General features: G+C 44.1%; 1 protein-coding gene across 1 annotated transcript in view; it reads right to left on the minus strand.

Moving 5' to 3' along the window:
• The window catches only part of SLC38A9 (solute carrier family 38 member 9), a 396,909-nt gene that overhangs the window by 189,685 nt on the left and 185,341 nt on the right, over window positions 1-21,883 (minus strand). The window contains exon 10 of the mRNA XM_078675090.1: window positions 7,457-7,564. Within this exon, the coding sequence (XP_078531216.1) occupies window positions 7,457-7,564 (108 nt within the window). The remainder of the gene's footprint in view (window positions 1-7,456; window positions 7,565-21,883) is intronic.

Raw genomic sequence — 21,883 nt, forward strand, 5'->3', positions numbered from 1 at the left:
ATGATGACTAAATTTGCACGGACATTCAGCTTCACTGATAAAACTACACAGCGCACAAGTGATAATGCTTGGAAATGGCATCACCTTGTTTTGCTTTGATCGTATAAAAATCAGAATTACTGAATTCATGCTTTATTTGTGCTTTCCTAACAGCTGATATATTCTGAAGTATTTGTACAATTCATTTACAGGCTTTCAAATGTTGTTGTGTGTTAAGACAAACATTACATTCTACAGCCTCACACTCCCAATTGCCCAGAAAGATTGTCTCATAAATCCTTTCACTTTGTATTCAGAGAAAGAAAGGTAAATGCCAAGCTCCCTTAAAAAAATAACATCCACCTATCAGAAGACAAAGTCTAACATTTGTCCTCCGTCTTTAAATGCACAGTAAATGTGACAAGATAAAACCAAAATGTAAAGGTCTCTTTATTGCTCATTCTGAACTCCAGTACGCTTATTTAAGGATGTTTCAGCAACCTGCTCTTCTAGTGCCAAAGGCATGAGCATGAAATTGAGGAAGAGGATCATTTAAGTTAAGCTACTGGTAAAGAGCAATTACCAAAATCAGCGAGCTCGTAGGAGAACATTGTTCCTCACTGGTATTTGAAATCGATGAACTGGCAGTGCCAGAGGATAAATAGAATTAGTCATACAGAAAGATAGGAGGCAGGAAAGCTTGCCCAAGAAATACAGCATGCTTATTGCTTCTTGAACAAGCATACAAGAGAGGAAGCTGAAAACATATACACCCTCATGAAGTGCCTCATGAAAAAGAAAAAAAGAGTTCTCAGAAAGCAAGCACTCTTGGAAGAATACAAGGAGCCGGTCAGAGAGGTGGGTAAACATGCTCTGCTCCATAAGAGGGACAAAGACATGCTGGATGGTCTAAAACAAATAAAACCAGTGAATAGAAAGCAAGGAAATGAGAATTACAAAATACAAAGCCAATGGTAAGCAATGTGTGGAATAAGTTCCTAAATAAGCTATAAGCATGTTCCCAAAATGTATTTGCAACCAGACAGCACAGCTGTCTGGTAGGCTTCAACTTACAAAATGTAATAGCAAAGATGTGTGGCTTACTCCTAAGTCAGAAACAATTCACATTTTTAGATTGTTAATGGGGTTAAGGCACCAACTGTTGGCATCAGGTCTATCCAGCAAGTCTCTTGGGTTTGATACTAGTGGTTAATACACTTGACAAAGAGATCTGTGTGTTTTCACTGATCAAAGATTTGAATCATCAAAAGACTTGACTAGCGTCTGTACGTAGGCTGCAGAAATGTGTGTATAACCTATGTGACACAGGATTGTACAGTGGGTTCAGGTGGGTGTTGGAGGGATGCTTATCTAACTTGCAGGTGCCTACCTTAGCAAAACAGCCCTGGAGTAATGTGCCTTCTGCAAACATTTGTATGTAACCTGCAAGGTATATATTTCAACCCTGGCCGGTTAGAACAAAACTGGGCTCAGGTATCATTCACACATAAAGCTTGATGTACATGATGTAAACCCAGTGCCGTCCATACCAGACTTTTGTGTGATAAGCCACAAATTGGAGGAGGAAATTGGTGATAGAGGGTGAAATCAGAAATGGCTGGTATCATGTGGAACACAGTAATGACAGCCTATAGCCTGTGTGTTCATATTTAGTACTGTTGATCAGAAACCATCCTCATTTTGAGAATGTTCAAAGTATTAATGCATCTGCTACTGACATCTGTTTTAAGTTGTTATACTAATGAAGTTGTTCTGACTATTAAAACACTAGCGAAATTTGAATGCAATTATTTGTCCCAGGTTTCAATCATCAAACTTGCTTAGTGGATCAATGTGGCAGGAATAGTTTGCATAGGGAAAAAGGTGCCGAATGGGGAAGACTAAATGGTTTTACTGTTTTCCAAACAGAAACTACACCTCATTACTATTATGATAATGAAAGCTACCTGGGTAAGACCATTGCCACGTAGTCTGTAAAGCATAATGTCTACTCATGCTTTCTATTTCTTTTCAGTGAGCTAGCTGTCATCAGCTTCCAAAAACAGCAGAATGATGTCTTTCACAAATATGCAGGCAACAGCTTTGGTGACAAGGCAGTTCCCAAATCTTCAAATCTGTTCAAATGTCTCATTACTGGTACTAAGTAACCCTGGGCGTAGTGGGCGTAGTGGGGCTTCGTGGAGCTACGTGAAGTGGGCGAGAAACTACGCCCACCTCCGCACTCCGCATAGCCCCACTACGCACCGCAGGCCTCCCTCCCGCCCTCCCTAAATACTTTAAATTAAAAGTGGAAAAGAATTAAAAGGCACTTACCTTGCCCGCCGCGTCCCCGGGGCTCGCTATCTTCATGGCTTCCGTCTTGTGTATCTAATGCGCATGCGCGGGCGACCGCGCATGCGCATTTCTCGGCGGGCAGCGGCGGGCAAGGTAAGTGCCTTTTAATTCTTTTCCGCTTTTAATTTAAAGTATTTAGGGAGGGCGGGAGGGAGGCGGGTGGCGGCCAGCTACGCTCCGTCTGCGGAGCGTGCATAGTGCCGGATTCTACGCCTGCTACGCAAAATGCGTAGAAGCCGGCACTACGCACACTCCGTGCACGGAACGTAGCCGCCCGCCCAGGGTTAGTACTAAGACAGGTCAGGATCACCGGGGAGACCTCCTCGTTGTGTTGGGCCACTGGGGCCATAGGTGACGGGTGCAGAGTGGTGCAGACTCGAGGATTTGGCCGTAGCCAGAGTTTGTGGGTGATCAAACCGGTGCTCACGGGAGACAAAGTCTTTCTTGTGGAAGGCAGGGCAGGTCCTTCAGGTTCTTGAGGTTGCTGGCTGCAGGATACACTGGGATTTCGTTGGAGCAAATTCGAGGTGGGTACAGGCTGGTAGGGCTGGAGCCAAGTCAGTGGGTGTCATTCTCTTCTTAGTTTCAGCACGGCTCTTCGGTCCTTCTTCCTATCTTCTTCTTGGTCAAATCTTGTCTGAGGAGGCAAGGTTCAGAGGTGCACCTAAATACTATATTTAAGGGTGTTACAGGTAAGAAAAGATTGGGACCAATGGGTCCTTTACTTACGCCACCCTCCAGTGGGAGGGGGGCATATGCCTCACTCTGGTTGGCTGGGTCGCCCCATCTGTAAGATGGCAGAGACTGAAAGTTGTGCTTCACCTCGCCTCCCCACCTGAGGGGTGGGATTGGCAAAGGTGGACACACCTCCCTTCCTCACTTGGTTTTTCCGCCGATTCTCCCACCCAAAGTGGTGGTCAGAACCGGTGGGGCCAGTTGTTGGAAGCAGCAAAGGCCCGGGGTAGCTCACAAAGGCTGCAAGCCTTTGATGCTTCCCCTTTGTGGACCCTGCCCATCCTGGGAGAGGAGGCTTGGCACCCCGTCCCAGGATGTGCATTGTTTCAGGCGCCCAGAAACATGTCTGGTGGAGGCAGTTGGTAAGCAGCCACTCAACCTGGACACTAGTGTTATGTCGTTTTCCAAGATGCCTTCTGAGTGCATTTTTCATTAAATCCAACACTGGCATCAGTGTGGGTTTAATGTGCCGATTAGTTTGATGCCAAACTTCCCAGTTTACAGTAAAGCCAATATGGTACTGTGGAGTTCGTAATGACAAACTCTCAGCACCATATACTCTTAATGGCATTACTGCACTTAAAATGTCTAAGAATTGGCTTAGATACTGTAGGGGTATAGGGCTCATCCACCTGTACCATCACCACTGGTATAGTGCACCAAGCCAGAGGGGTGGCTGACCTATGCCAGGGCAGTGGTTTGTAGGCATGGCACACAGGAATGACATGTTGATTCTTCACTTTGCTCTGCACCAAAGCACACATCCCTCAAAGGCAGTGTGTGTGTGTGTAAAGGTACAGGATCTCTAAGGGTGGCACAATAAGTGCTGCAGCCTTTGGAACCCTTCCCTGGTCACAGTGCCCTGGGTATCTGTGGTACCATTTACAAGGGTCTGACCTGTGGCCAAGGAGTACCAATTAGGTTTTGTTTTTTATGCAGTTTAGGGAAAGAACATAGGCCCTGGGCACCTGTTTGGCAGGAACCCAGGGCACACTCAGTCAAAGTACATCAACAGTTTAGCAAGAAGTGGGGGCAACCATGCAAAAAAGAGGGCACTTTCTTACAAAATCTCTTTTTTTTTTTTTAAGGAAAAAAAATTCTGCTGTCTTACACAAAAGGAAACAAAGGGGGACCCTCACTACAGCTGCAGTCTTTTGCCTATTGTCAGTTCTCATAGTGGCAGCATTACTGCATTGATTCAAACTCACTGTTCTGGCTGCTGAGGAGTGACGACAGGTAAAAGGCACACCATGAGCAGGGTGCAAACTTGTGAGGGGAAAAGACTGAGAAAAGAGTACATGGCATCAGAATTCCTTCAGAGACTGGCGTCAGATGCTGCTGGTGGAAGAACCGGATCCAAGAATACTGATGCTTAAGCTCAACAAAGGGTTATTTTCCTCTACCTCACATTTGAAAATAGTGATTTAACCTTTAATAACCCAAACAGCACTCTGGCAGTAAGGTCGGACACACGAGACAATGAAGTGTAATCCCCCTCCCACACGATCCTGACCTGAGACCTGCCTCGAATCTCCAAACAAAGCCTGTAGCCTCTTTCTGGAGGATCCCCCGACCGTGACGGGAACTAGTAAGAAAACCAGATGCCTAAAGACACTCCTGCACCCGACGTTCTACAGCCTTGGGTGGCCTAACCGACGGTGTTCCAGCATCCCAACTTACCTCTCCAACTGGTGGTCACCTCCAGAAGACCTTCGTCCCGAGCCTGCAGTCTTTGTTGCAACTGGAGAATCCCCATTGAAACCAACAGGGCACCCGATGCCAATCCAGCAATCTGCACCCAGCCACCCCTGCGACACTGCGGGTGTCCTTTGGGTGCTAACTAAGATCCCCCTTTGCCCTGAGCCTAACACCAGAAGCTGTGCTCCCACAACCTTGTGGCCTCCTCATGAGCAGCCACCAACCAGAGGCCCCCTATCCACTGTTGGATAACATTGGGCCACAGCACTCTGCACCCAGCCACCCTACTACTAACCCCAGAATACCAACTCCCACAAACTTGTACTTACCTTTAAACCGAAAACTCAATTTCCTTCCATAGGATTGCATTGACTACTTTTTTCTGAAAATTGTTCTGTGGAGTTGGTTTTGTGTGAAACATTGAAAAACTGCAAATAACAAAAAAATGCTTTACTTACCTTTTCTCTAGGAAATGTCCCAGTGTGATATCTAGGCATATCACACGGATTAGAAAAAGTAATCCATAAAGGAATCAAAAGACATCTAACAGTAATTTTAACTGTATTCAAAATGTTTACAAACCTGTAACAAAGTAATTTTCATTCAGCTTGCTTGCATTATTCAACCTGCCATGAAAAGTACCATTTACACTTACCTGTGCCATTCTTGCTTGGTTATAGTAAATAAATACAACTAAATAATATTTTTATACAAATTAAATTGGTCTGAGTTTAGTCTTTGAGTGTGTGACATCATTTGCTGATGGTGTGTGTACAACAAGTGCTTAACACTACCCTCTGATAGAGCCTTACTACTCACCCACACAACCACAGATAGAGAGTAAGGTGCTATCTACCTTTATCTCTGCCTACCTTTGGGGTTCCACTGGACTCTGTGCACACTATACCTCAGTTTGGTATAGTATATACAGAGTCAGCTTCCTACAGCTTTCATATAGTTTTTAAGACATGGTCGAGACGGTGTGTCTGCTGTCAGTAGAAACTGTGCAGAGATGCATTCTATCACGCTTGTAATTAAAACTGAATGCAGGAAACTTGAATGCGAAGTACCCCTGTGCCTGCCCCACTTTTTTCCCCTTAATTGACAATGACTATGTTTAAAGTAGCATTTCCTGAAGTACTGTTTCTTAAGTTTTTCATTGTCAAAGGCATTAAGATTGGTGTTTACTGGTGTTATTTCAGGTGGAACCCTGCTGCCTTACCCTGAATGTTTTATCAAAATATCGCTTGCTATTTATAAGGTTATTTTAATTGCTGTTCACCCGGTCACGGGCAAACCAGTTCAACTTCTTGCATTCCAGATAGAAATTGTCTCACCCATTGTTTATTCAGAGGGTATAAGTTGAAGGTAGCTAACTTGTGTAACGCACAATATTTATGGGTTAATGGTTACCCATGTCTTTAATAAACCACTTGTTTAGGTGAGAGCTATTGGCATTGTATATGACAATGCCTTTCATTTATATGTTTTTAAAACCTGCAAGCAGTGCAAAAAAACACACACTTTGTACTTGTAGTCCTTGCTTACGGGAATCAAGGCTGGCAGTTAAAGAGGCGCAGTTACTGCCAGCCTTGCTTCTCGTACGCAACAACTATAAGTACAAAGTGTATGTTTACGCACTGCTTGCAGGTTTTCAAAACATAAATAAAAGGCATTGTCCTTTACAATGTCAATAGCTCAAACTCTTGCAAATGCGGGACCTATTGCACTGCAAATGCTTGTTTTCTTTACTGCCGGCCAACATTAAGCCCTGCTCCCTTCCTATGTCGCTTTCTTTTGCCAGTGCCCCCTTCTACTAACAATGACTCAGATGTTGCAGTAAGGTTGTTTAGTAGTTCTTGGGTAGTAGTTCTTGGGTAAAGATTGAAGAACGATAGTCTTCAAAATATTTTCCATCTTGAAACTGCTGGAAATAAGATTGCCATGGCAATCTTCGGATCGCATGATGAGTGGTGTCATTTGAAAGAAACTGCTCTTTAAGAGTTAAAAACAGGACACACAGTAATTTTAAATTGTTACTTAGATTACTTTCATTAAGTAAGGCAGATTTCCATAGCCGATCCACAGTTTTCTCCTTGCAGTTTACCAAAACTTCATTCTGCTCACTAGGCTCACACTGTTGCCTCGCTATCAACAAGGCAATCCGGAGCCATACTTTGATGGTCCTCAGGTCTAAGCTAGCAAGTCTTTCTCCTCCAATCTAGTGACCAGGCCACAGACTGTTGTGGCATCTTTGATAGAAACGGACAGCAGCACAGGGGCATAAACATTTTTTTTATTTGAACACTCAGTAAGATTCTGTGGGACACTAGCCTATCCTTCACCCACTGTATTCATCTAATGTGCCACCCTATTTCACTCTTCTCCATCAACATTGGCCCAACTGCACAGATTAGGTCCAAAAGCTCTGCACCCCAGATGATATCCTGTTTTATATATTTCACAGTGCTTTGGTCATGATCTTTACTGATGAGCAATAATAATAATAATAATGATGTGGTTTAAACTGCATCACAACACATACATCAGACCTCATTAGCCAACAATTTGCCAAGAAAGAAGGTACCCAATCATGCTATGCATATCCCACGTTGTGTTAAAGTGTGCCCTGTTTAAACTTGAGCGAAGCATCAGAACATACAATATCACATTGCAATATTCATCTTACCGGGTATATCAAATTTGGAGGTTGACATCCAGTCAAAATCGAGATGAAATCCCAGATGTGCAACTTTCAATGTTACCAGAAAAACCAGGTAAACAACTGAAACAGTACCTGTAGACATATTGAAAATATCACATATTAGAAACGAAAGATATGAAAAAATACTCTTATCCCAAAATCTGGGATAGGAGTATTTATATTATATATATTATATATATAAATATATATTTAGTGAGTTTTACTAACCGTTTTTCAAAGAAAAAGCAAAGGTAGAAGGTCTGAAGTAAGCAAGATCCACTTCCACACTACGTTATTATAGGTTCACCAAGAGAGGTAGTCTAATGAGGAAACATATCCAGATTTGGCAATAAATGTGACTGTCAAATTTCTTGAACTTGTTAGCTCCCACAAGTACCAATATCATTAAAGAAAAAAGTTTTTTTTTCTTCTTCTTCAAATAAGGACTCTCACCTACATCATCATTGTGGCATGCCATGCTTGATCACTGAGTGGTCGTCAGGAGTGTAATTGCATCTGTGTGTGCTCTTAAAGGAGAATGTTACTTACCCAGTAAACATCTGTTTTTTTCATGTACAGCTGTAGATTCAGGATTTGCATATTCTTGCCATCTAGTGTTGGGTCCGGATGTTTGCTATTGTTTTGCTTTGAAGAATCTTTTCCAGTCACGAGGTAGGTGACTTCTCCTTTCTGTGATATGGCACTTGGGCATCGACTCCATTGTTACATTGTTTTCCCGCAGTGGGTGAGACTGGAGTGAGTAAGTAAAGAATAGAGATATCCATGCGTATGTATGTAGAATAAGATAGAGAACTGCAACAGTTACAGGTACCTGGGGGGGGTAGGTGGGCGCATGTGAGTCTACAGCTGTACATGCCAAGAACAGATGTTTACTGGATAAGTAACATCCGTTTGAGGCATGCGAGCTGTAGATCACATGTGATTATACAGCAGTATTCTCCCACAAGTGTATCTAACCTGCAGCTGTTGGAGTGGTCTGAAACAGTGTTCTAAGTACTGCCTGGCCCACATTAGCTAGTTGTCTCGCTAACACATCTACACAAAAGTGCGGTGTAGACCATGTTGCAGCTTTACAAATGTCAACTATGGGGATGTTTCCTAAGAAAGCAAATGGAATCCGCTCTAGGAGGTATAGTTAAAGTTCTTTTTGCTTTTGCTTAACATGTTTGAATGCATTTAACAATCCACTTGGCAATATCTGACTTGGATATGGCATTGCCCTTGTGTGGTGGTGCAAAAGCAACAAAAAGTTGTTTGGGCTTATGAAATGATTTTGTGCTTTCAATGTAATATAAAAGGGCTCTTCTGACATCTAAGGTATGTAGAGCTCATTCTGCCACTGTATCAGGTTGAGGAAACAATACTGGTAATTCAACCAACTGATTGATATGAAAGGCAGAAACTACCTTAAGTAGGTACTTGGGGTTAGTACGAAGAACCACTTCGTCTCTGTGAAGTTGGAAAAAAGGTTCTTCAATGGTTAGTGCCTGTAGTTCACCCACTCTCGTCAGTGAAGTGATTGCAAAGAGGAAAGCCGTCTTCCAGGAAAGAAACTGTGGCTCACATTTATGCATGGGTTCAAAAGGTGGGCCCATTAATCTTGTGAGGACTACGTTGAGACTCCACACTGGGGCAGGTGGAAGTCTTAATGGTATAACTCTTAAGTCCATCCATGAAAGCTTTGATTACTGGCACTCTGAAAAGCGATAAATGTTGCCTATTTTGTAAATACGCAGCTATTGCAGCAAGATGTAATCGGATAGACGTGTAAGCTAATCCTGACTGCTGCAAGTGTAACAGATAACAAATGATATTTTGTATTGAAGCATCAAGAGGGTTGTTATTACAATAGATAACAAAATGTTTCATTTTAGCTGCACAACAGCCTCTTGTAGTAGGCCTTCTGGCCTCTCTAATGATGTTCATACAGTCTGGTGGGAGATTTAGATAGCAAAACACACAAGATGATGGACGGAATGTTGCACAATGGCAAAACATTCACCCCCAGTCACAGATCTGGGTTTAATCCATCGTTATTTTGCTCACCAATCCACTCCAGTTTAGACATGGCCATATGCAAATCAGTCTTGACCCTGTGCCTCATGGGAACAGTCCAGCCCGAACTGCCAAGCCATGTCTTTCCTGGACCGGAATCAAGCATCCTAGGACCGGTTTCTTGCTATCAGCCGTCTTCAGTCAGGATAGCTTGACTCCAGTGGCTTAGTGAGCAAGGGACCCACGTCTGGGCATATCCTTCCTTGCATTTGTCACCCCGAGTGGGATGGGTATGCTCAGACATGAGTCCCATGCTCTCCACACAAAAAAAGATGGATTTAGGCCCAGATCTCTGTACTGGGGTGAATGTATGACATTGATCTGCATTCTGTCCATCAATTGTTGTTTTTGCGGGAGATTTAGATAACCAAACTCTATGATTTCAGGAGCCAGCTTGCGAGGTTCAGTTGTTTGGGATCTGGGTGTCTCATTTCTCCATGGCTCTGTGTGAGGAGACTGGATGTGAGGTGTAGCTTTTGATGTGGAACTAGGGACAGCTTCAACAGGGTTGTGCACCATGGTTGAAAGGCCCATGTGGAAGCTACTAGGATCAGTGTAAGGGATGTATGACTGAGTTTCCGACCTCTAATGGAATTAGTGGGAGAGGCAGAAAAGAGAAGGCAAATATCCCTGAACAGTTCATCCATAGTGCATTGCCTTTGGAGGAGCGGATGTGGGTACCTGGAGGCGAAGTTTGGGCATTTTGGTGTGTGGCAAAAAGATTAATTTGAGGGACTCCATAATTTTGAAAGTATGGGAGAACTTGAGGGTGAAGTTCCCATTTGTGTATTTGCTGTCTTGGTCTGTTCAGAAGATCGGCAATCTGATTGTTCACTCCTGGGAAGTGTTCCGCTAGGAGATAGACTTTGTGGTGAGTGGCCCACCTCTAAATGTCTTGGGCCAAGTGCGACAGTAGGAGAGAGTTTGTCCCTCCGTTTTTGTATGTAATACTTAGCTGTCATGTTGTCCATACAAACTAGGACAGCTTGCCGACCAGGTGAGTCTGAAATGCTTTGAGCACTAGAAACACTGCTAGCAGCTCTAGATGGTTTATGTGGAGAGTTTTTGCTGTTGGCTCCACATGCCTTACACTGTGTTGTGTTGAAGATGAGCCCCCAAACCAGTGAGGGACATGTCCGCTGTTAGCATTGTCTGTGGAACTGGGTCTATGAAGGGCGGTCCTTTTTATAAATTGTGTGTATTCCACCACTGCAGAGAGCTTACCAACACTAGATCAGTTAACAGACCCTGCGATTGGTTCCACTGACTTGCTAAGTATTCCTGTAGGGGACGCATGTGAAGCCTGGCATGGGGAACGATCATAATGCCATCATTCCCAGTCGTTGCATATACACTTTAGCTGGAAGCGAGTGATTGGACTGAAACTTGAGAACAGAGCCTGAATGTTGTGAATTCTGGCTGCATTGGGTAAGGCCAGAGCCTTTTGAGTATCTAAAGTGGCTCCTAGGAAATATTGAGTGTTGGAAGGTTGAAGATGCGATTTCAACACATTGACTGTAAACCCCAGTTGATGCAGTAATTGTAGTGTCCTGTGAGCATGTTGGAGACACTTTGGATACCTACTAGCTTTGATGAACCAGTCGTCCAAGTAGGGGAAGACATGAATGTGTTGTCTTCCCCAATGAGCAGTGACCACTGCCAAAAACTTTGTAAAGACTCTGGGAGCAGTGGTGACTCCGAAGAGGAGTCCCTTGAACTGGTAATGTAGGCCCCCTACCACAAATATGAACAATTTGCGATGTGTGGCATGTACTGGAATATGGAAGTAGGCGTCATTTAAGTCTAGAGTATACAGAAAGTCACCCTGTTGCAGAAGTGGGAGCACTTGTTGAAGTGTTACCATGTGAAAATGGTCTGACTGTATGTACAGATTTAATTCTCTGAGGTCCAAGACAGGTCTGAAAGAACTGTCCTTTTTAGGTATGAGAAAGTAAAAGGAGTATATGCCCGACCCGTGGTATTGTAGTGATACGGGCTCTAAAGCTCCTTTTAAAAGGATGGACTGAAACTCTTGTTTGAGGAGGTGAACGTGATCCAGTGACAGTTTGTGTGAACGTGGGGGAATGTTTGGAGCATTGTTGCTAAACTTCAGGCAATAAACCAGAAGGGATAGTTTCCAGTACCCATTTGTCTGTAGTTATCGACTGCCAGACAAGTAGGAAATGTGAAAGACACCCCCTGACATGTGTTAAATGGTCGGGGGGGGGAACAAGTGTAGGCAAGTCACTGTTTGGGATTGGAGGGGGAGGAGCGTGTGTTGGAACCTCTACATCTACCTTTGCCATTGTTGCCTCTGTGACCCCCTCTGAAGAAACCCTTAGAGGCAGAGGGTTGATTGTTGCCTTTATAGGTGGTAGAAGCACTGTCTGAGGAGGTATTCTTGGACCCTCTGCATTAGAAGGAGCGCCGAAAGGAACCACATAAGGGCTCCCATAGATTTGGCCACTTCTGTGTCCTTCCTCATTTTTTCTAATGATGAATCTACCACAGGGCCAAAGAGGTGTTCCTTATCAAATGGTGTGTTCAGGATTGAAGTTTGACCCTCTGGTTTAAAACCTGAAATGCGTAACCAGGCATGTCTTCTTAAAAGAACACTGGTGTTGACAGCTCTGGCCGCAGTGTCCACAGCATTTAGGGCTCACCTGATTGAATTACTGGATATGAGCTGTCCCCAGCACTTGGTCTTGCACCTTGGACTTGTGCTCATCAAGTAGAAAGTGGAGCAACTGCTCCATTTCATCCCAATGAGCCCTGTCGTATCTAGCTAAAAGTGCTTGGGTATTGGAGATGTGCCAAAAGTTTTCAGCCTGAGAGGCTACTCTGTTACCTGAAGCGTCTAGCAACTTAGATTCTTTGTCTGGGGTGGGGCATCTCCCGTAGTTTGGAAATTGGCCCTTTTGCATGCGTTGAAACTACCAAGGAATCTAATGGTAACTGCCCCCTTATGTGTATGCTGGAACTGATGGTCGGCTTATATTTCTTGTCTACCCATGGAGTGAGAATACGTGCCCTGACGGGATCATTAAAAATCTCATCCACGTGTCTGATCATACCCTTGAGCATGGGTAGTGTGTGCGAGGATGTCTGGGTCCTTCTGGGCGTTTCGAAAAGGAAATCCTCTTCCAGGGATTCCTTGTGCAACGGAACCCCACGGTAGTTAGCAGGAGGAGGAGAGGGAGGTGATGAAGAGAAGGTACCAATATGTTTCTTTTTAAGGGAATGTGGTAGGCCTCTTCAGTCTCAGGTTTGCGTTTTATTGTCACCTCAGTGGCAATATGTCCAGTTGTTCGATGAATATAGAGCCCCCACTGTTTCGGATCTGGTTTGGAGGCCAGAACATCGACTCAGCTCCCATAGCGTCTTCCATGGCGTCTGAGGTCTCTTGTTCCGAATCTTCTTCGAAGAGGTCCGAAATGGAACTGGTGTGTTGGCTCTGCATGTCGCGACATCGAGCCCAACGGTTGCGAAGCATTTTCTTCGATCCGAAAGCCTTACACGTGTGGCAGTGCACAGGTTGCACACTTCGTGTGAGTCAGTTTGTGCAAACTTCGCGTGGCACAGAGGGCAGAATTTAAATGGATTCTGTTCTATCTACTGTGCGGCGGGCCAATGCAGGGTAGGCCCGGCGGCCTTCCACGAGCTACCCGATTGAAAGAGGGATTTTTTTTAGTAAATACGATAGGCAGACAATGTGATTACGTGATCGAAAACAATACCATCGAGAGTGAGTATATTGCACACCGAGGGGAACAAGAGAAACGGTGTCGAACCGGAACGCAGCAATTCACGTCCGAACCCGAAGTACTGAGATAAAAAAATAGCATGAATTATAAGCAAAGCCCGTTCAGATAGGGCTCCCGGACCCAACAGTTTCCCTCAGGCCCTATACAAAGCCGACACCAAGCTGTGGTCATAACACGTGGCCCCTTTATTTTCCTACTGCTGGTTTAGTCTTCATATACCAGAGTCATTGAAAGGAGCCTTTAGCCACTGAATTTTCAAAGGAGGTAGGAGAGCCGACCCCAAAAACTGTAAGATGATAGCTCTCCTGGATGTTGAATCCAAATTCTATGCCAGTTTGTTGCTCGAAGTGCTGTCATCCTGGGCACACAAAAAACATTGCCTACCCTTCAATCAGACCGGTTTTGTGGCAAAATCACGAACTACTAGTAATTTGTTTGCTCTATCCGTAATGATGGAGAAAACATCAGTTTTAAGAATGCCCCTCCATTGTTGCTTTGTGGACTTTAAAGCGGCTTTTAACCACGTGCCCAGGGGTCTGCTATGGTATAAACTTCAAAAATGGGGAATCCCTCCTGCTCTTCTCAAGGCAATAACCCAACTTCACTCAAATACCTGGATTTGTATAAAGATGGGGGACGGATCTCACGTTTCAAGAAAAATAAAAAACTTACTGCGGTGTTAAACAAGGATGTGTGCTGGCTTTCTTTCTTTTTAACCTTTATATTTCAGATTTATCACAGCTACTGGATAACATCAACTTCCACTCTCCTCTACTTGGCGGAACTCGCATAAGCAATTTGCTATACGCAGCCAACCTTGTTTCACTATGCCACACAAGGGTCGGCCTGCAGAGGGTTCTCGACCAGTTGCTTCCCTATACAATCAGAAACTACCTGAAAATAAACCTATCGAAGACAAAGACAATTAATTAGCTTTGGGAAATGGAAGTTGCTGAGTGGCGGGTGGCAATTTAACGGCAAAAGCATAGAAAGCACGACATCTTATAAATACCTGGGTGTTTACATGGACTCAAAGGGTACTTTCTCCACACAGAAGGAAGTGGTCGGGCCAAAGCTCTGCCAATTGAGGCAGCTTTAACGAAGCTTGCGAGGCAGTTATCCAGACAAAGTCTAATCCCGCTTTTAACAGTCATGAAAGCCAAATTTACTAATTATTTATCGTATGGCCAGGAGATAACACTAAGGAGAGATTTTCTCATGGTGAACAAAATAACAAGAAGAATTTTTAAGTGAGTATGGTACCTACCGAAATCCTCATCCCAGCTCCGATAAGACTTGAGTTTGGCCTTTAAAACCACTGAGGGGTTGGGGCCGGTGCCTTCTTCAAGCAGTGCAATAAACTGCGTAACTCGTGGAAAGGACGTTTGGGGGCTAGGCTGTGGCAAGAAATATCACCCAGCCAAGTAGGACAAAAACATTGACTGCAAATGCTTCATGCAAACAAATACTGGGGAACCAACTCACCCCAGCAGGCCCTAAAAATATGTATTAAAAAAAAAAAAAAAAAAAAAAAAAAAAAAGAGTCAGACTCTGGTCTTTTTACTCAAATAGGGCACAACTGGCAATAATAAAACATGCCTAGACTGTCCTGTTGGGGTTCAAGCCCGGAGCAGAGGCACTATATTTATCAAGCACTTATGCAGTAGTATGGAAAAAAAGGTTCTTGGTAATGGGGATGGGTGAATGACCTTTTCTGCACCATCTATCAGACTGGTGCAGTTCAAGTGACAATACCAAGTGCAGGGGGGTGCGGGTGTATCTCGGAGTCGATTGAGCAAGTGGTATGTGTGTGTCCTGCATTACTAAATGACGGAAGGATGCTGCTATGGGGTGAATGGAACAAACTTGGTGTCCGATCCTGTCGACAAGCCAGAAAATACAATGCTTAACATCCGGTTCACTCAAGAGCTAACAACATTTTAACGCAGCAGTAGCGCCAGTAATCTCACCCCTATCTGTTCACTTCCTGGGAATACTCGAGATTACACAGGATTGACAAACGTTTAGGGACAAGTGCAAAGCCCGCTTTCTTTTCATTTCCTTTTTAAATGTTTTTAATAGAATAGCACCCTCTTTAATAATGACGTTTTTGTACCCCCAGGCACATATGCTTTTTAGATAAGGAAAATCATTCAAGCTTAAATCCGGGATATCATGCCACAATGCAACTTTGAAATATCATAGTTTTTAACTTTTGTATCAATGGCTCATTTTTTAATCTCTTTTTTTCACATATAAAGCGTTTCCTAATTGTAATGATTTTAAATAATCAAACAATAAAAAGTTTTTCACCTAAAAAAAAAAGGGAATGTAGAACACAGGCCGGATGAGAACTCAGTTGGGACATTTAGGTCAAGGCGGTTGGACAAGGAGTGGAGAAGTCGCAGTGTGATGTGGTGCTGTTACTCACTGTGAGCTAAATTTAAATAATCCCATCTACAATTTCAGACGAGGTCTCTGGTTTCATTTTAGTGGTGACGAGCGGGTCAGCTCTTCTTCAACACTGCCTATCCGCACCGGCATTCCTCTTTTGTAGCGAGCTCTCCTTTCCAATTTAATTTGAGCAATGTCTATTTCTCGCGGCACCAGTCACTTTATAGATAAGTTTCTTTCTTGACTGGGTTTCCTTTCCCCGTTCAGTGCGCAACGAGTAGACTGAGACTCCGTGAGCATTCCGGAAAGAACACCGGCATTGATCAAGCAGTACAGGTAGGATCTTGCCGAATACACAAGATGGTTGCCTGAATTATTTAACTTGGCGCCCTCCTTCTCAGATATTTATTAGCCCTCATTTTGCACAACAGGTCATTCTACACAAAAGCGGCGTGCCAACAATAGAAGGAAACATCCTTTGCAGAACTTGAACAAGCTGCTTCAAGGTATGAGGCAAACGGAACCACGATATTTATATTTCTATCAGTGAAATGAATAGCATACCGATTACTTTTTTCTCTCTGAATAGGCCGGTCGTGTGACCACAATCCCCTCCCTTCACAAGGCATCAGACGCTGTGCAGTGAGGTAAATAAGGCACAGAAATATTTGTCACAGTGTCCTTAGGAGCTGAGGAGAAGTTTGTGACATAATTCACGCTTTGTTCACTTTAGAAATAAAATCTTGAAGCCACGTCTTAAAGAGTTATAGATGAAAAGATGCCCTGCCTGAAAAACACAGGTATTTCTCTTTAGAATTCTAACACACAAAAGGAGGCAGTCCATTGAGGTGTATAGGCTTTCAACAAAACGTTATTATTTTTGTACCCCACACAGACAAATAACAAAGCCCTTGTGGTAAATAAATAAATAATACCTCTCTTTTTGACTAGACATATATCATAACAGATAGCTCAATAAATAAGAGTCAAGATTCGAGGTAGTAGGAGTTTTGCAGGTTTATTACAGCATAAGGACAGGAACAGGACAACCTGCATAGGAATAGGATGACAGGGCCCAGCAGCTGCTGGGGCTGGATCTGGGATGAGCGCGCTCTGGCTTTTAATAACAATACATGAGCATATATACATAACGCAAACACATAGCATTACATTGCAGTAGGCGTAGCAGTGGGTGGAGCAGAAGGCGTGACGCGTAGCAGTCGCGAAAGATAAGGGCGAAAGTAGGTGTAACGGGGCGTATACATAGACATGTGGTGCAGACGTAACAGGATATGTCATGAATGGGGCGGAAACCATGGAGGGGGCTACCTGAGGAGCCGGGACCTCTAACCTGATGGTGCGCGCAAACTAGCAATGACGTATCACGAGGAGAAGCTGGGGGCTATGAACTCTGTACTAGGAGCAGAGACTGAAGTCTGGAGAGTCAGGGCGACATGTACCCAAGCAGTATCTAGTATCTGATGTTTAGGGAACATGTTGATATAAACTAGAAGTTAGGAGGGGAAAGGCTAACTTGATTCTAAGACTGGACCATGCATTATTCTACATGTAGTGCGTGATGAAGAATATTAAATGACCATTAAATGCAGTATTTCTCTAACGTGGAGACGTGAAGGCTAGACAATGACGGAAACTATTGATGCAGTTCAGTAGCTTAGGAATGCAGAGAAGGAGGGTTGAACTGATAACTGGAATCATAACATATTCTTGGCAGACTCAGAGACTGAGCCAGGCTGGGCCGGGCACTGCGAGGCAGGAAGTAAGTGAAGGGTCGAGGATACAGGTGGGGGCTGTATCGCTCCTCAGCGAGGCTTCAGGAGACAGGAGCTGAATCTGGTGTCCAGGCCCTTTTGAGGCCTAGAAACGGGGACTTTATAATGGAATAACGTGCACACTGAGAAACGTGGCAACGTGGCTTTACATAGGCCTGATATTCGTAGTATTCACGAGGACTGGAAACTGGCATACTAGAGGTGGACACAACTGTAATTGCGTCTTTAATCAAACGTGGGGAATAACATATGCATATTTATCATGCACACATAACATATGATGGATGACACGTAGGGACACAGAACATGGCAAAATTTACTTTTCCACATTCCCTCCTTGTCACTACGTTTCCATCAGGAAACATCAATATTCATGATACCATCTATCATTTCATACAGTATCATTTGCTCGTCTCGAATTATCCTGGAACGGGGTTTAGAACGGGGCTTGGGACTAGGAATACAAGAGGTAGCACAAATGCCGCAAATCGCAGGGCCACATTGTATACAGAGGCAGCAGCTGAATATGATCGCTACTGCAATACCTAGAAAGGACAAGACTTTCCATCCCCAGGCGGAAATTATATTCCAGAACCAACCAGACCATGTCCAGGTGCCTGGATCTTGGTGTAACAGATGGGCAATTTTATGGAGTCTGGTTATAGCTGAATAAACAGACGGCGCGTTATTTGGAATGAAAATGCAGCAACTGGATCCGATGACTCTACAGGCTCCGCCCCTATCGGCCAGTATGACGTCAAGGACGAGACGATTCTGGAGCACAACAATTCTCATAAAGGATTGCTCTTCGGTTAAATTACTTAGAGCGGAGGCAGTCTCATCTACTACAGCTTCAAGGGTTCTTGTTAACCTACGGATTAGCTTACTATTTACAACTGTACCTAAATAAGGGAAAACACCTTTATTGATATCTATGTATTGCTCTACAGCAGTTTCAGTATAATCGACAATCGGGAGGTTTCTCTTGTGTCTAGTATGTACTAGGTAGGAATTCCTATGGTAGTCAGGTGGGGCTAGGAAAACTGGTGGCAGTAGGAAGGCAATGTAACAGGTTCCCTCCCAATCGAGGGGCAGACGAACATATGCAGTTTGACCACAAACAAAATAAGAATGACGTGAAGCTATGAAAATAGATTTCCCACTGTCACTATACTTGACAATAGTAGTACAATCACTATGTCCTACATGTACAGAACCATAATTACGGACACATAATACACCTTTGACTGGTAATACTGAAATAGCAGGTGAGTCTGGAGTAGTATCAGACTGAACATTCAGGACCATAAAATTCGACGAATAGTTACCTAAATTGTACACTTCATTTTCTAGATCTAAACCTGTTCTGTGGGGGAGACCTTGCTTGTCTGGGAAACATGTACGGTTAAGAAATGACATATCTGTTGAGGACGACGTTAACGTGGACCATGCTCCACACGAACCATTATGTGAAAAAGGATAAGGAAAGAGTGGCAGAACTCCCTTCGGTGTCTGAAAAGGGGGGAGTCGACCACACACCCAACAATTAGTGGCATTGCTGGTCTGGTGTGAGTAATGTAACATGCGGATGAAGGAGTTATTACGCATAGCGAGGCGGTAGGAAAATTCATGAGGAGGCAGATCACTAAACGTGTGCTCTACTGTAACATTAGCAGACCTATTTACATGAGGAACTGGGTAATACAGATAGAACGCATAACTCGTGCAGGAAATCATAATGCTGATGAATAATATGAAACTTAGAAAAACGATACATCGGATTGAGTTTTGACTAAGTCTCTCACTATGGGGGTCTATTTTATACATGTCAGAAACAGTCTAACCGTTTCACCTAGGGGAGGACTTATACAATCAAACTGACTGACTTATTTTACTAGACCGTAGCTTCTGTTTATACTCCTGCTGCGGAGTTTTCTCTAACAGGGGAGGGGTTGTAACAATGTCATTTGCGGGACAGTCCTTAGGAACAATGTTTTGACAATTCTTTAAATCCTGGGAAATGTTCTTGGAGACCGGTTTCAATCCATAGAATTTCTTAACGTGCGAAAGGTGCACCCAGCCTCGGCGTCCTTCCAACTTCACGGCTGTACGGGTGGTGAGGAGGACCTGACGGGGCTCTTTCCAACGAGGCTCCAGCGGACTTGATCTGTCAAAGTTCCTCACCATCACCATGGATCCTGGAACGATTTCATGCGGTGCCACCTCGGTATTGTCTGGAAATGCGGCGGCAACCTGTGAACGACATGAGTTGAGGGCAGACATCAAGGAAGCTAGGTAATCTGTCAGCATATTACTTGAAACATCGGTAATACTTCGGGGTCTAGGAGTACCCCACATATTAGGGGGGCGGCCGAATACGACCTCATACGGGGACAGACCTGATCTGGAATGTGCGACCATGCGCATATAAAACAAAGCAACTGGCAGAGCTACTAGCCAGTCCACACCTTTTTCTTTACATATTTTAGCAATTCGGATTTTCAGAGTCTGGTTGTGTCTCTCAACGAGACCGTCTGCTTCAGGATGGCGTACACAATGAAACTTCCACTGGTACCCTAACAACAGGGAAACGTGCTTCATCAACTCAGATGAGAATGGCTGACCGTTATCAGAATATACGACTCTAGGGAGTCCATAACGAGGGAAGAACTCACGAACCAACTGCTTGGCAGTGGTCGCGGCTGTGTAATCTGGAACTGGATATGCTTCTGTCCACCTGGACAAAGCGCATACAACTACAAGGACATACTTGAAACCTCGACATCGCTCCATCTGAATGTAATCCATCTGGAGGACCTCAAAAGGGTGGTCAGGAGGCTGGAATCCCCCTTGTTCCACCGGGACACTTTTACCTGGATTAAACTGACAACATATCATACAGGTACGGACTTTCTGCTTGGCTGCAGCTCGTAAATGCTTGTTGAACCAAATGTTCTGGATACTATCTAACATAGCTTTTTCTCCTAAATGTGCTGGACTATGTGCGGTATTAATAATGACTTGAACCATAGAGTCGGGGAGAAACCATGCGGTTCTTCCCTTCGTCACCCATCCTTGATCTGTCTGGACCCCTCCTTGTTCAGACCACTTCTTGATTTCATCGGGAGTAGCATGTAACTGTATGTCTATGACATCTTGTGTAGGGTCCTTAACTGTCATACATGTAGTCGGATCTGGAGTATGTGTCTGTGTAGGATTAACTTGAATGTCTGGAGTCTGTGCTGTAAGCTTGGCTGTGCGATCTGCTAGATCGTTACCTTGGGAAATAATGTCGGTAACTTTCGTATGTGCTTTGCATTTCATGATAGCAATGGATGTCGGTAAATGTATTGCATCTAACAGAGCTTGAATAAGGAGACCATGCTGAATCTTGGTTCCATGAGAAGTCATGAAACCTCTCTCCTGCCAGAGCACTCCAAAGTCGTGTACGACTCCGAATGCGTAGCGTGAATCTGTGTAAATATTAACTTTCAGGTTCTTGGCGTGTATACAGGCTTGTGTCAGAGCAACTAGCTCTGCTGCTTGAGCGGACAGAGTGTCAATACGGTGTGTCTTAATAACTTCAGTGTCAGTAGTCACTGCATACGCGGCGACTAGATCTCCTGTACTTGTTCTCATGCATGAACCATCCACATAAAGTGTCAGGTCGGGATCTGGTAACGGAATATCTGTCAGATCTTGTCTTGGCTTTGTCGTAATGTTAACTACTTCCACACAGTCATGTGTGGCAGAATTTGAATTAGCTGATGGTAACAGTGTAGCAGGGTTCAGGATGTTGCAGCGTCTGATATCTATGTGTGGCTGGAACAGTGTCAATTCATAACCTGTTAAACGTGCAATTGTCAAGTGCTGAGTTTGTGTTCGATTTAAAAGAACTTCCACGGAGTGTGGAACATGTACTGTCAGGGAGTGACCTAAAACTATGGAATCACTTTGTCTGATAGCTAGTGCTGTGGCTGCAACTGACTTGAGGCACGCAGGCAAAGCCTGGGCGACTGGATCTAATGTGCTCGAAAAATAAGCACACGGCTTGTATTGTCCTGCTTGATCTTGTGTGAGAACAGATAATGCTGTACCTTCACGTTCAGTAACGAAAAGTGTAAAAGGCTTACTGTAGTTCGGTGTCGCTAGAACTGGAGCTTGGCATAAAGCTTTCTTTAACTCGTTGAAACTAAGTGTATGTTCAGATGTCCAAGGGAGGACAGTCGATGCGGCTGCCTCCTGTGTCGTTAACTGTATCAGTGGTTTGGCTAGAAATGCATACTGAGGAATCCATTGTCTGCAGTAAGAAGTAAGGCCGATAAAAGCACGTACCTCCTTCTGTGTCTTGGGTTGAGGAAGACTCGCTATTAACTGGATGCGGT

The sequence above is a fragment of the Lissotriton helveticus genome, chromosome 2_1 (genome assembly GCF_964261635.1).
Source record: "Lissotriton helveticus chromosome 2_1, aLisHel1.1, whole genome shotgun sequence".
Taxonomy (NCBI): Eukaryota; Metazoa; Chordata; class Amphibia; order Caudata; family Salamandridae; genus Lissotriton; species Lissotriton helveticus.